Source organism: Rissa tridactyla, chromosome 1 (assembly GCF_028500815.1).
Source record: "Rissa tridactyla isolate bRisTri1 chromosome 1, bRisTri1.patW.cur.20221130, whole genome shotgun sequence".
Classification (NCBI taxonomy): Eukaryota; Metazoa; Chordata; class Aves; order Charadriiformes; family Laridae; genus Rissa; species Rissa tridactyla.
Genome location: NC_071466.1, coordinates 18,188,287 through 18,202,133, shown reverse-complemented (window position 1 = coordinate 18,202,133; position 13,847 = coordinate 18,188,287). Strand labels below are relative to the sequence as shown.

At 35.4% G+C, this 13,847-nt stretch overlaps 1 protein-coding gene across 3 annotated transcripts in view; it reads right to left on the bottom strand.

Annotated features, from left to right (window-relative positions):
* Positions 1–13,847, bottom strand: part of DYNC2H1 (dynein cytoplasmic 2 heavy chain 1) — a 178,235-nt gene that overhangs the window by 57,229 nt on the left and 107,159 nt on the right. For all 3 annotated transcript variants that reach the window (XM_054193142.1, XM_054193121.1, XM_054193132.1), the window contains 4 exons: positions 12,806–12,961; positions 10,701–10,776; positions 8,361–8,572; positions 6,441–6,545 (listed from right to left, as the gene is read on the bottom strand). In XM_054193142.1, coding sequence (XP_054049117.1) covers positions 6,441–6,545; positions 8,361–8,572; positions 10,701–10,776; positions 12,806–12,961 — 549 coding nt within the window. The remainder of the gene's footprint in view (positions 1–6,440; positions 6,546–8,360; positions 8,573–10,700; positions 10,777–12,805; positions 12,962–13,847) is intronic.

Here is a 13,847-nt window from a genome sequence, read left to right as displayed (position 1 = left end):
AAATACTCCCAGAAACTTCAGTTGAAGTGAACTGGAACTCACATATTTGAAGTTATAAGTATTCACAGCTCAACATTTTTAATTGGTATATAAAATCTACAATTAAATAATCTTATAGTATTTCATTGAAAAACTTGTAAGAAGCTAAGTCAGTGGACTCTTCAACAATCTGAAGCTCGAAGGATTATTTTACATTTTTGATGTCCTTAAGCACTTTGAAGATGTGGTGGCTTGACCTTGTCTGGCTGCCAGGTGCCCACCAAAGCCACTCTATCACTCCGCTCCTCAGTAGAATGGGGGGGGGGAAATATTAAGAAAGGCTTATTGGTCGAGGTAAGGACAGGGAGATCACTTGGCAATTACCGTCATGGACAAACCAGAATTGACTTGGGGAAATTAATTTAATTTACTACCAATCAAATCAGAGTAGGATAATGAGAAAGAAAACCAAATCTTAAAACACCTTTCCCCCACCCATCACTTCTTCTTGGGTTCAACTTCACTCATGATTTTCTCTACCTTCTCCCCCCAAGCAGCGCAGGGGGGTGGGGAATGAGGATTGTGGTCAGTTCATCACACGTTGTCGCTGCTGCTCCTCAGGGGGAGGACCTCTCAAACTCTTCCCCTGCTCCAGCGTGGGGTCCCTTCCGTGGGAGACAGTCCTCCAGGAACTTTAAAAATTAAGTTTCAATTATGCATGCACAATCACCCCCAAGAGGTCCTAAAAAGTGAACTGCAAGTCCACTGGCTTGCCTTCCACTTGCCATTCCTGGGATGCTGGACACAGAAGAATGCTGCACTAGTACACAGAGAGACTGTAACTGTCCTTTACCGCTGCATGATATGTGTGAGAGAGTGTGCTCATTTGCCCATGAAAATATCAAAACCAACCTATTCTTCAAACTTACTGAGACCTACCGGTCTCATAAATATTCTCTGTGAAGCATCATGAATCTGTATGTATAAAAGAATGCTGAGTTCCTGATGCAAGATATTATTAAAAATATTATACACAGTATTCTATACAGAAATTATCATTAAGCAGACTAGCCATATTGATTATCATTGGCAGTCATATTTGAAGAGTCTTGGATAAGTTCCCAGTTCCTGAATGGCTTTTTCCACAAAATGCTTTGCTATATTATTGGAGAATGTTTAGATTAACCAGTCGGCTGACCATACATAACTACTAGTTACAGGCTGTAGTCATTTACAGACATAGCCATTTGACAGGATTTGATGGGATCACACAACACTAACAGAGGGCTTTAAATGCTACAGTCTCTAAGGACTGCCTGTGATGACTAGGTCTGTGCAAAGAAAGGAGGAAGACAAAACAATGGCTCTGCATTTTCATTGCATCTTCCAAGGTGGTTACTGGGAGTAAGTCATATTAGTTGCAGGAATATTTCGGGACAAACTTTATAGCAGAGCCTGTAGCGACAGGACAAGGGGTAATGGTTTTAAACTAAAAGAGGGTAGATATAGACTAGATATAAGGAAGAAGTTTTTTCCAATGAAGGTGGTGAAACACTGCCACAGGTTGTCCAGAGAGGTGGTAGATGCCCCATCCCCAGAAACATTCAAGGTCAGATGGATGGGGCTCTGAGTAACCTGATCTAGTTGAAGATGTCCCTGCTAGACGACCTTTATCATCACTAGATGACCTTTAAAGGACCCTTCCAACCTAAACTATTGTATGATTCTATGATTCTATACTAAAGCCTGCACAGAATGAGATTGCTCTTACTGCTTTTCCAAGGTGTAAAAATGCATATGCAGGACTGTCCATTTCAGTCTGTAAAAATTTTACTTGTCACATATGATAAATGTTATTTTGACTAAGACACTTTATGTATGGTTCTATTAAAAATTATAATACAGGATGATATTGGTTCATAGGAATTCATAAACGAAAAGAAATATGGTCCCAAGAATAAGAGACAAGTGCACTGGAGCCAAAAGCCCACCGTGCAAGAAGGTGACTGCACAAAGATCCTTCTCATCCACAGGGACCCTAAAGCAAACCTCCACATATTCTGACTGCTCTAATCACTGGTTATAGGTTAGATTGGGAGATTGAACCACCTGAATACAGGCCAATATGCAGGCAGAAATACAGTGTTTATCAGATCATAAGAAAGGAGCATGACCATAACTGAGTGGTGAGAACTCCTGCTGAGGATGAGGAAACTTGAGCTGCAGCTGTACAGAAAATCTCTACCTGGTGTAAAACAGAGAGGATGAGCTATGCTGACTCCCGCAGCTGCACTGTCAGCTCAGTTCTTTCCTATTTTAACTGCACTGTTCTGCAGAGACAACATCGCAAGAGATGTGAGATTACTCATCACCATATTTAACGTAAGTGATGTTGTGTCAAAGGCTTGTTGTAACAGTAGGTAAGGTAGAACCAAAGGGCCACAGTGAACTCTAGAAATCCAGCCTCTAAAAATTTACCTAGCAATTAAGGACAAAATCCAGAAAAAAAATGTAAGTCATGTTGCTGAAAAGATCACATTCATGTAAGTCAAATATTTTCTTAAAAACAAACTGGCTCTTACTAAAATGCATGTAGTATTAATATTCTGAATTACACTACAGAACATCGTAAGACATAATTTCTAACCATTCAATTAGTAATTACCAATATTAAAATAATACAGCTAGCAATATCCAGCTTTTAAATTAGAACTGAAGTTCTCTGCTGGAAAAAAGAAAAGCTGTGAATATAATCAGTTTTTGCAAGGTTACTGAAAAGAGTCCATTTCTTTTTAGTGCTGTTTTAGGTTTATCTAAATATTAGCAATGAAGTAGGTTACAGGAGAAAATCTCTGCATGACTGGAAAATGCTGCACTGTGCTGCAGCAAATTGCTGCTCCAGCCAAGTGTGTTGCTGCAGCAATACAAACTGTCATTCCTATACATGAAAAAATAAATAATATTCATAGAAAGTCTATATAAAATCTACATTTCTATTATCTAAGTATTCCACCTTGTGTAGTAAAATGATGTCATAAAATGATATCAGATTTCTTGCAATACAATTACATCAGTTTAACGTTGCGGTTAATAGAATAGATCATAGTGTTACCTATTTTCATACTTATTTTAAAAGATTTTGAACTGATAAAAGATTGCTAATTACAATTTACTTAAAATCAATGTATATCTGAATGATTATTTTAAATCTCTGAATCTAAACATATGACTAAAGTTGAAATTGCTGTCAGTTGGTTTAAACAAGGAACTTCAAAGTACGTATGTTTTAAAAAACAACTACTTCCCCTAATCCCGAGTTCAGTGGTGTAGACAATACAATTCTGTGCATCTTTGCACAAGGAAGAAGATGTTAGTAAAAATACAGACTGAGAAGTTATAATGGCTAGTAGATGAGACACTATATGGCATAGCAGACATAAGTTACAAGAGAATATACCACACACTTAGCACAGAATCAGCGAAGTAGTGAACATAGTATTAAATTTCACCTTTCTGGTGCTAGTGACATGGCAACTGAGCTGGTAGCAACTTATTTCTTGCTACCTTACACATTCAGCTTTTCTCTGCTTTAGCTTGGTAATGGAGTGATGACAAACACTCCTGTAACAAGGTAATCATCCCATTTCAGATTGTGAACCATGGGATCACCTGTGGATCTAAGACATCTGCCAAACTGTCAGAAATGGAATGGGAATAGGATCCACAGTTAGGTAGAAACACAATTTTAAAAAAAATCTCCCATTCCTGTTACGTAAACTGCCTAAGACTTAAAGAAGTACCACAAACTATTATTGGAAGGATGGGGAAATCTCTCATGTGACAAAGAAGTATCTCACAGAATGGTAACTACAGCAGTTTCATATTTTCAATATTATAATCCAGAGTTTAGAGATTATAATCAATGCTACGACAGACCAGTTCAGCAGAGTGTGAGTCTGCATGTAAATGTGTTCATTACCTTTTTCCCTTCATGCAGGAGCTCTGAATCTATTCTGATTTCATGGAGGTTAACTAAGGATTTATTTTCAAATAGTAGCATTTTTAACAACTGCAGCTCTTAACAAGTTATATAAGCATAGCTGAAATAAATTAAATAATCATCAGTCTACAGTGTATCTGACAGAAACAAAAGCATTTAAACATGGCTTTGTAATAGAGGAGTTCTTGAGCTCAGTATATTACCCTATGCACCCTCATTCTACTGATTTGTCTTTATATAGCTTTATAGTTTCATATGCTAATAATAAAACAATTTTACAATACAACTATGGATTTGAGTGAACAGATATATTTAAACAAATTTACCAGTACTGTATTTGATATTCAAGAAATGCAATATTCAAAGGTAATTTTTTTTAACAGATCAAAGGTCCTACACCAATAAGAAACTTCTGCATGGAGCCCTTTTTAGGTGAGTGTGAGCAAACAATACGATACTTTTTTAAAAAATTTAACTCTAAGTCTTGAAATTAAAGGGAATTCCAATTATAGGGAACTTCCAATTGATTTTGCCAAGAAAGGTTGGACCAGATGATCCTTGAGGTCCCTTCCAATATGGTATTATGTATAAACTTACATTAATTTTTTCCCCTATAACTTGTACTTATATAAGACAGCATGCTAGGACTGCGCAGAAAACTAAAGCCTTGATATACAGACCAGTTCACTTCACAGCTCTAATATACGATTCTCAATTCAATCAACTTTCATGTTATCTGATGCAATTAATTTACCAGTCAAATAAACTATGCTAATCACTAGTTAAATATTTGTACTGTTTAACTGCATTTATACAGTAATCATGTGCTCTCATCCAGACTTAACTAAAAAGCAATGAAAAAAATATGCAATAAAGAATTTAAGCTTTGCCTCACAGTCCTAAACTTGCTCCATACTTGAGCTAAAAGGGATTAGAATTCTCAGCAAACCTGAACAAACAAGAGGTGGACTTTCACCCGCCTATGAGCATCACCGAATTTCAACTCAGGCTGAGGTACAGCCACTTCTCAGTCAAAGTCCTCCCTAGACTCTAGGCCTTAGTGGTTCAATTCAGTTGTTACACATAATGCCATTTCAGACTCTGCATATTATCCAAGAAAATGTTATGGATAGGTAGATAGGACACACGACCTCCAGATCCATGCTGTACTGGATCAGGGTACACAAGCAGTGGGAATAAGTTGCCTAAACACTGGCTTCTAGCGCCATTTTGCTCCTGACTTCCAGTTGCAGACCAACAAGTAAATGTACCCACTTGGGTCCTATGTCATATTTGGCAGCTCCTAGTAGACGTCTTAAATACAGTGGGTATGCCAAGATGATACAAGACACCAATTTTTAGTCAACTGAATTGAAACCTAAGGGAAATGATAAAATATTAGCAATGAAAAGCTTTGTTCAACAAAACAAGCAATGTACTGATGATGAAGACCTCCAGAGTTCAAATCACTTCATCTTTTCCTTTCTTGGACTGACAAAATAGAAGTTATGAGGAGAACAAGACAGATACTCAGTATTTTCTGGCTCCGCAACAGGTGAAAAGAGTATCTGCACCAGCTGTGCTATGAACAGTACCCAGCATGATGGGTGACCCAGGTCACTCACTCAAGCTGAAGATTCTGCGTACAACTCGCAAACACGTAGGTGAAAAATCTTTGATCATTGCCTATTATTCCAGCACTAAGATAACTGCATTCTCACATATTAAACATATATTTAAATCTGGACTACACTGTAATTAAATGATACCTGAGAGATCTTGACTTTGACAGAGCTATCTGCCATATCTTACAGCTAAAACAATAATGAAAATATTTAAAATTAGTTAATTTTTAAACTAAAATGTACAAAAGCCCCGGAACTTACTTTTCATGATGTTGAGAATTTCATTATGACATGCCTAAGTAGTCATATGCTATTCTCCAGTGAGAACAACATTTTTTTCAAATTTTCTTATTTCTAATAGTAAAGATAGAATGCTGACTACTGGGAGAATTCTTCAGAATTTGTCTCTCAGAAAACGCATAAAACGTTATCCATATTCTACCTGTCAAACTATTGTATTAGAATTTGGTGACCAAAGCTAAAACCTTAACTTGCAGTGAACAGCAGCTGTAAGAACTATCCCACTGACAGGAGTTAGATTTACAGTATAAATAGAACTAGTGAAACTACTTACACACATGGATTGTCTTCAACATGAACTGAATTATATTATTGTAAACTTTCTCAATAATTTTTTGTTTATTTAAGTCCTAAATGTGAATCTTTGTAACTAAAGATAAAAAACATTCTACAGATCAAAGTCAACTTATTGAAAAAATTCCTCCATTTACTCTGACTTTCTTATGGAAATTGATATTTATGAACCAGTGGTTGGGTTCTTTAGTTTATACTTTACATGGAAAATATTCAGAGGTCAATGCAAAATGTAACTTTACCTGGGAACTGATCATACGTTGTGCTGAACGAGCAATATTAGCAGGCAGGCCAAAAAAGTCAGGTTTGTCATCTTCTGGAAGGCTTTCAATAATATTACGATAATCCTGCATTAGAAGCCAAGAATAAACATAACTGAAGGAACCTTTTGTTCAGCTTATAAATTAACAGTGTATGCTGAAAAGGATTTCATTAAGTGCACTGCATAACACAAACATTAAAATAAGTATATAACACATGACATATCTTGGGAATCTTATTTATAAATTCCTCAGTTTTATTTATAAAAAAAGATCTTTTTTATATAGTGTTTCCACTCTAAAAGAGCAAAAGCAATTCTGATTACAGTGATGCTATCAACTGAAAAGAAAAATATGCTAAGACTGTCTCTGAAAAGTAGCTACAATAATTCTGTTCAAAATTTAAAAGTAAGATTAATGACAATATTAAAAAAAAGATTTTGGTATTTGGAATTTGAATAAAAAGAGCATAATACATATTTCTAAAATGAAGCGCACTCACTTCTGTTTAAACCTATGAAGATATCACTCAAACAAAAGTGAAATCATTTAGGTAAAAACAGGTTTGCGTGATCACTGGAGATGCAGAATAGTATCAATAGTGGTTACAGTGTAATCGTCGCTAGTGATGCTGCTCTTGTACAAAACAGAAAGAGGCGCTGGATGTCTCTCTTATTGTGGCTTTAAAGGCAAAAATATTTACTATTTGAAAGTCTGGCTGCACCCTAGTGCTTTATATCATGTGCATTTTGTCCTTCGCTTGCAGGAGGATGTCCTAGGTGTGCATGAGTTACTTTGACACCGAGTCTCACTTCAGAGATAACAATCATAGCACACCTCAACACCAAACGCTGAGGGAACAATATTTAGGAAGAGATACTATTCCAATTAACTTAAGTAAACAAATTTAACTTTATTATTACTGTTCTACTAATCAAAACTACTTGCAGAAAAATATTTAAGACATAAAAGTATAAACTGTCATATAAATAATCATATAAGGAAGTGAGAGATATTAGATGCAGTTCAGGCAAGAAGCAAGATTCCTCTACTTGACTATACTATCCACAAGAATAGAGACCAGCCTGGTTTGTTTATTCCTTCCCTCTTTACGATACTAAGTCAGCACATCTACAGAAAATAACCGTCATATTTAAAGTAAAGAAATAAACAAACCCCAAATCTAAACAGTCAGAATCAAGGTAGAGAATGCCAAATGACCACTATTTCTTTTAACTGGCATAATTCCATTTACATCAACTCATACTGGAGGTCCAGTACTGAGTACTACACTAAAATGTAAATGAATCTTAGTAATAGCAACTCTAGCATGTGAAAGGATAGAGTGGTCAGTTCTTTAGACTGTGTTGAATTCCCTCTTGTTTACACGAAAGGAATACTAAAGGAGAATCAGAATCCATATTTATCTCCAAATAAAATGTCATACAGTCTCCATGGCATGTTAGCAGATTATGTCAGAATGCTGATATATTTTGCAAATAAGGAGATATATTTAGATTTTCCTATTTCATCCAGAGTTCTAAGAATGTTTAGCAGTCTGTACAAAAGTGCTATTATGTTAATATACTGAGTTATATAAAAATGTAATGATATCCTTCTTTGTCATAAATTGACCCACTTTCTTTTACTCCGTTCTTCATAGTTATACTGGTCTGCACTACAGTCCAACTAGATATCATGAAAAAAGAGACGGACCAAACAGACTAGCAGAACAGTTCTGACAACTTAAGAATTAGTGCTCCACACAAAGTAAGTCTAAAATAAATGGAGGCATCCTCTGGATTGTAACTCTGGTTTTCTTTGACGAATTATTTCCAAGAATAATTCTTGAAAATAACTTATGTTAGTTTCTACTTGAAGTGATAGAAGATGTATACCTACCAAAATACTGCAGGAATTCGGCAAAGAGATCGAACATGGGAAAACAGTCATCTTCTTGCTTCTAGCATTTAAACTGCCAATGACTTGTGAATTGAAAAGCTGCTCCAAGTAGGACCGAAGAACCCTCATATCAAAGTAATTATCTACACGGCCTCCATAAATTGCATTTTCAAACAAGCCATGCACAAATTCCCACTGAAAATCTTTGGAACCTAAAAATTAATTCATATTAGTTTTATATCAATTAATAGCATTGCATTATAAGCATTTCTTCTTGTCACTGCAGTTCTTAAGTGAAATAAAGAACACAAACACATCAAATAATTAATTTATAATTCTTTTTCTTCTATATTACCAAATAATAAGAGTTGCAGAAACTTCAATGAGTTTGTAAATATTTGTCATTAATGAAATGAACACTTACTGTGTTTCAAAATGAGTTATTAGAAATATTACTTAAGTTTTGAAGTGCATTTTATTGTAGATAAACCAATTGGTTATATGCATTTCAGAAACAATACTAATAAAATTTTAATTATGTGCTCCTTTGTCATAAATAAAAATAATTTCCCATGTTCAATATTTTATACACTATTTTGTATCACAGTACAATCTGACTGATTGAACCAAAACCAGATCATGCTCAACTAGATAGCATTACTGGAAACGTCATCTTTCAAACACAAAGATGTCTAGAATAGCTACTTTTAAATTCATTATAAATCACACAACATAGCCCATAAAACTAATCAGTTTCCTACTCAGACTGATGGTGCAATTAGATTACTCTGGCTTAGCTATATCCCACAAATTCAAAATAACCTATTTTCCCTCCCTTCCATCACAGTTGTCCAAAATAACTACATGGGACAATGATCTAGTTATACCCTGTAGCTTTCATGTGCAGGTAAAAGCTTGATTAGAAAGGCACTTCTTAAAGTCCCTTGAAAAAAGGAACCAGCAATTACTTTAAGGGGTGGTTTATTGGTGCTATTTTCATACACTTCAATCATTCCTTAGCAAGAAAAGTTATCTTCACAGCAATAGTTAATTATTAAATTAATTATTATCATTGATAGTTAATGATTCAACCTCTTTACATCACTATATGTTTCAAGCAATAACTAAGGTCTAATTCCAGAAGTACTAATAATCCATAAATCTCACTTAAATCAATGATCATAAATTATCTCTAAATATCAGTGCCTAACTTTACTTTGAAATTATATAAAATGCAAAGACTTTAAAAGAAATTTACCTTTTTCATATTAATTAATATTAAGAAATTACTAGGCTACCTAACAGAACAATGACGTGGACTCTGTCTAACAGTGAGTTTCAATATGAAGAATTCCTAGAATCATAGAATCGTTTATGTTGGAAAAGACCACCTTTAACCTAACACTGCCAAGTGCACCACTAAACCCTAGGCCTAAGCACCCCATTCATATTCAACTCATATTCAATTCATGTATTCATATACGGGGAAGCTCACACTGTGAAGGAATGGAAGACATTATCTTCCAGGCATTCCCGTACTTCCTATTTATTCCTCTGAAATCAAGAAGCTGAGCAAAATAGTTCTTGACAGAAAGAAATTATTGGTTTACCCAACCTCCCCAAAATGGAATTATAATTCATCCTGTGTTTCCAGCTTTGCTTACTGGTGATGGGCCTTGCAGCATCTCCACTCTTATCCGAGTGTTGTAGAAAAAGCAAAAGCTCTTTATGCAACATCTTTACTAATGGTAAAAAGGGTCAGGTCCTGCTTGAAGCCAAGGTCAAGGCACAAGGTGGCTTGCACCCATACAGCTAAACTCTCTTTTGCCCTAAAATAAGATAACCTCTTACTGCTGCCTACTGGAAGGAGTCTCCAGGCTCTGCTATCAGACAAACCATGCCTCGTCGCTGCCTACAAGAATGCCAGTCTGCATAAGCCAAGTATGGGAAAAAATAAAGCTGATCATGGAATAGTTTTGAGCCTGTGTCCAGTCCTTTTCAGTTTACTAATACAGACATATCCTCAGTGTCTGGATCTACGTCCAAAAAAGCCTGATGAAGTCTAAGCACAGCTGATTCAGGGTCATGCTACTTCCTATACTGATGTAGTTACCTAACTACCTAGTCATACATGAAAATGTTGCAATGAAGATTCAAATGCAAAATTTAAATACCTTCAAAGCAGCCTTTAAGCAGGATGGCCCCATTCCAAACAAAACAATCATGCAAAGTAATCAATTTATAAAAATTGGTTTTTGAAATTCTAAATATTTTAAATGATACACATTCCAAAGGGTTATGCTACAGAGATGAGAAATCTTTCCTTAAGAAGTGACTTACCCTCAAACAGTCTATCAATAATGTCAAAACCAGCACGGAGGTCAGATAAAGAGAATTCGTAAAACTTGGTCCAACCCTACCATTAAAAGAAATCCAAAAGATTTAATTAGTCACAAAATGATGATCATGAAGTAAAATACAAATATTAGATGGTTACTGAATACTGTATAATACTTAATACTGAAAGAAAAAAAGAGACAGCCTTTGTCCTCTAAAGTCCGTCTTTGGAAACATTCAGTGGAGGTAGTATAAAAAAATCACCTCTACCAGTGCCTTTAATTTTATGTACTTACACTAACTAGAATCCATTGAGTAAGAGGAATGTAAACTTAAGATACTTTTATTTCCCAAAAGTATTTACTTCAACTAACACTTGTTGACATCTATGACTAGACCACGCATTGAATTATGTTTAATTTCTATGGGCTTTTTTTGCATTTCAGTTTCCTTTGGATTTTAATAAATAGTTCTGATTCTTCAAACACAGTCTAAATTATACTTTTGTCATCTTACTCCTTAATTCATGTCACTTCTCTACTGGCAGAAAAAAAATCTAATGAGTAAAGCAATTACTGCTATTACTACAGCAAAAAAGCTGATCACCATATGCATATTTTAATAATTCTCCGTTTGTACCTCCTTTCTGTTCTTGGTGGCGTTATTCTTTATATAGCCTTAACGTGTAATGCGTACATAATTCTCCCAAAAACCTTTCAATGTAAATGGATAAGTATAAATAAATATTGATATATGATACAGTACTTAGGATATCCAGATCTCAGATCTCAAAGCTATCTCTTGAAGGTATTTCCTGTTGCTGTATCTTCTTATGCAACCTTTGCATATGCATCATATCACAGGAACAGGAGCATATGACTCATGACGAGAAACGTGCAAATCTGTCAGATATCATGCACGTATCCAGTGAGATGGGTACAGTCTCAGGGCAGGGCTGCAGCTGCTCCACAGATCGCAACCAAGCTACCAGCCAGTCACCCCGAAGGTCATAAACTGGAAGGATGCTGCAGTCTCTCAACAGTGTTCATGTTGGGTTTTTTTTGACAGATCTGTACATAGACCCAAACCAACCTGAAATTCATTATAAAATAGAAGAGCTTCTAGCTGGGATTAACTGCAGTCCATCAATGTTAGAAACCGGTAATCTTAAGCAAAATATAAAACCATCACCAAGTCTGCACATGAGCCCAACACAGTTACAGCGGAATTAAGGAGAAAGCAGTAATCCTATCGTGTGTCACTTGGAAAGCTGGTGGTAGATTAACATGAATATGAACAAAGCCGAATGAGACTTCATGTGTTAGATCAGTACTTTAAACACATATTCTACTTCTTGAACATCATATTCAAAGTCTGTTACTGCAAGAGGCAAACAACCTTATAAAGCACAAAGTTACTAAAAAAAACTTTCAAACATTCCAGGCTCTGTAAGATCAAGTCTTTAAGATGACAGGTTAATTTCACCCCTAGTCTAAATAAAATAAACAAGACAGAACAGTTTGTTTGCTGGGGGGTGTGTGTGTGTGTCTGTTTAAGCATCTTCAGCCAGAAAGAAATGTTTACTTTAAACAAAAATTTGTCTAAGGAAAAACTACATCACAATCTCTGAAAACTATTATAATCCTCACAAGAAACGTGTAAATTCCCTTGTTCTTCCTTATCCTTTAACAGGGTTTGTGTGCAGAAAGAGTAGACAATGCCATCTCCTCCTTCCCACCACCTCCTTCCCACCAAAGCATCTCTTTTCTCATGTCTTCTATTCAATCGTGTTTCCATAACGCTATTTCCTGTCCCAAGCAAACAGGATTCACATAATCTTTTCCATGGAACCTCACTCCTGCATCAGTATCAGTTAGTACACAAATCACAAAATAACCCCATGCAGGCAGCAGCAATTTTCAGAGGGACATGCGACCAAGATCTTATTTTGCAATGAATTCAGAGACAATAATGAAGCCAGGCACCAGAAGCATCCAAGTTCTTCCCATCTCTCAACGTGACCAATCATATACCTGATGAAAAACTTCCAAGTGTAAAAGCTAATAAACGGGGTAAATTTTTAAAAAGGTAGCAAAAAGAATTATTACCTGAGGAATATAGTTTCTTCTTTCTTGGCATACAGCATGAAACCATGCTAAACAGAAGAGAGAATGCGCTCGTGACAAATTTCCCTTTTTATTAATTTGTTCTGGTGTCCATGATTCATAGGTTCGCAAGAGATTCTTTTTGAGACCTGGAGGTGCCTGAATTGGAAGGAAAAACATTGCTCTAGACAGAAAACCTGACACTTTTATGTACTCTTTCCTTAAATTCTAACTTAACGATTTATAACTTAATGAGATGACAAACAAGAAAAAAATCTGCTTCTAATAAATGGCCTAACAATGGAACAGTCTTATACTGAAAGTAACTTAAACATACCGAAGGAAATTGTAACCAGGACCAACTGATAGGAGGAGGGAACTACACTAAAAGAACTTAGTGAAAGAATAGTGCTCTATCAAAATATGTTTGCATAAAAGTAAACTCATTTTTTTCAAGAACATTTCTCCTGATTTTACAAGCTGAACTACCAATTATCATTTCTGTGATCAGAGCCAACTTGCCTTATGCCATCAACACACTCTGTTAGCTAGCATATTGCTATGGTCTGTACGTATGATACAACGCCAGTTCTCTGATCTAGTGTTAGGTAGTGCTCCCAACCAGTGGAAATAACTGCACTTAAAGTCTGTATAATAACAAAGATTACAGTGATTAAAAGTAAAAACAACTGATGAGATACCCAGATGTTTTCAAATTATTTACAAATGTGAAAGCAAACATAAATTCTGAAGAGATTTAAATCACATTTTCAAATTGATAAGAATGTTCTCTCTTTCTTTTGAAAAATAATGTTTGTTAATTTTAGATTACCACAGTTGCATATCTTGCATATGCACACTTGCGGAAAATAATTCCAAAATATTGAAGTTGATGACTTTGTTTTAAACTATCTACATCTTGATTGGTAACAGTTAAGGGACATACCACAACCATATAATAACCAAATACTATTAGTCAATTAATTGGTGATCATTGCCCTTTCACGGCAATAAAATATTTACTACAAATGAAAAAAAAAGGTAA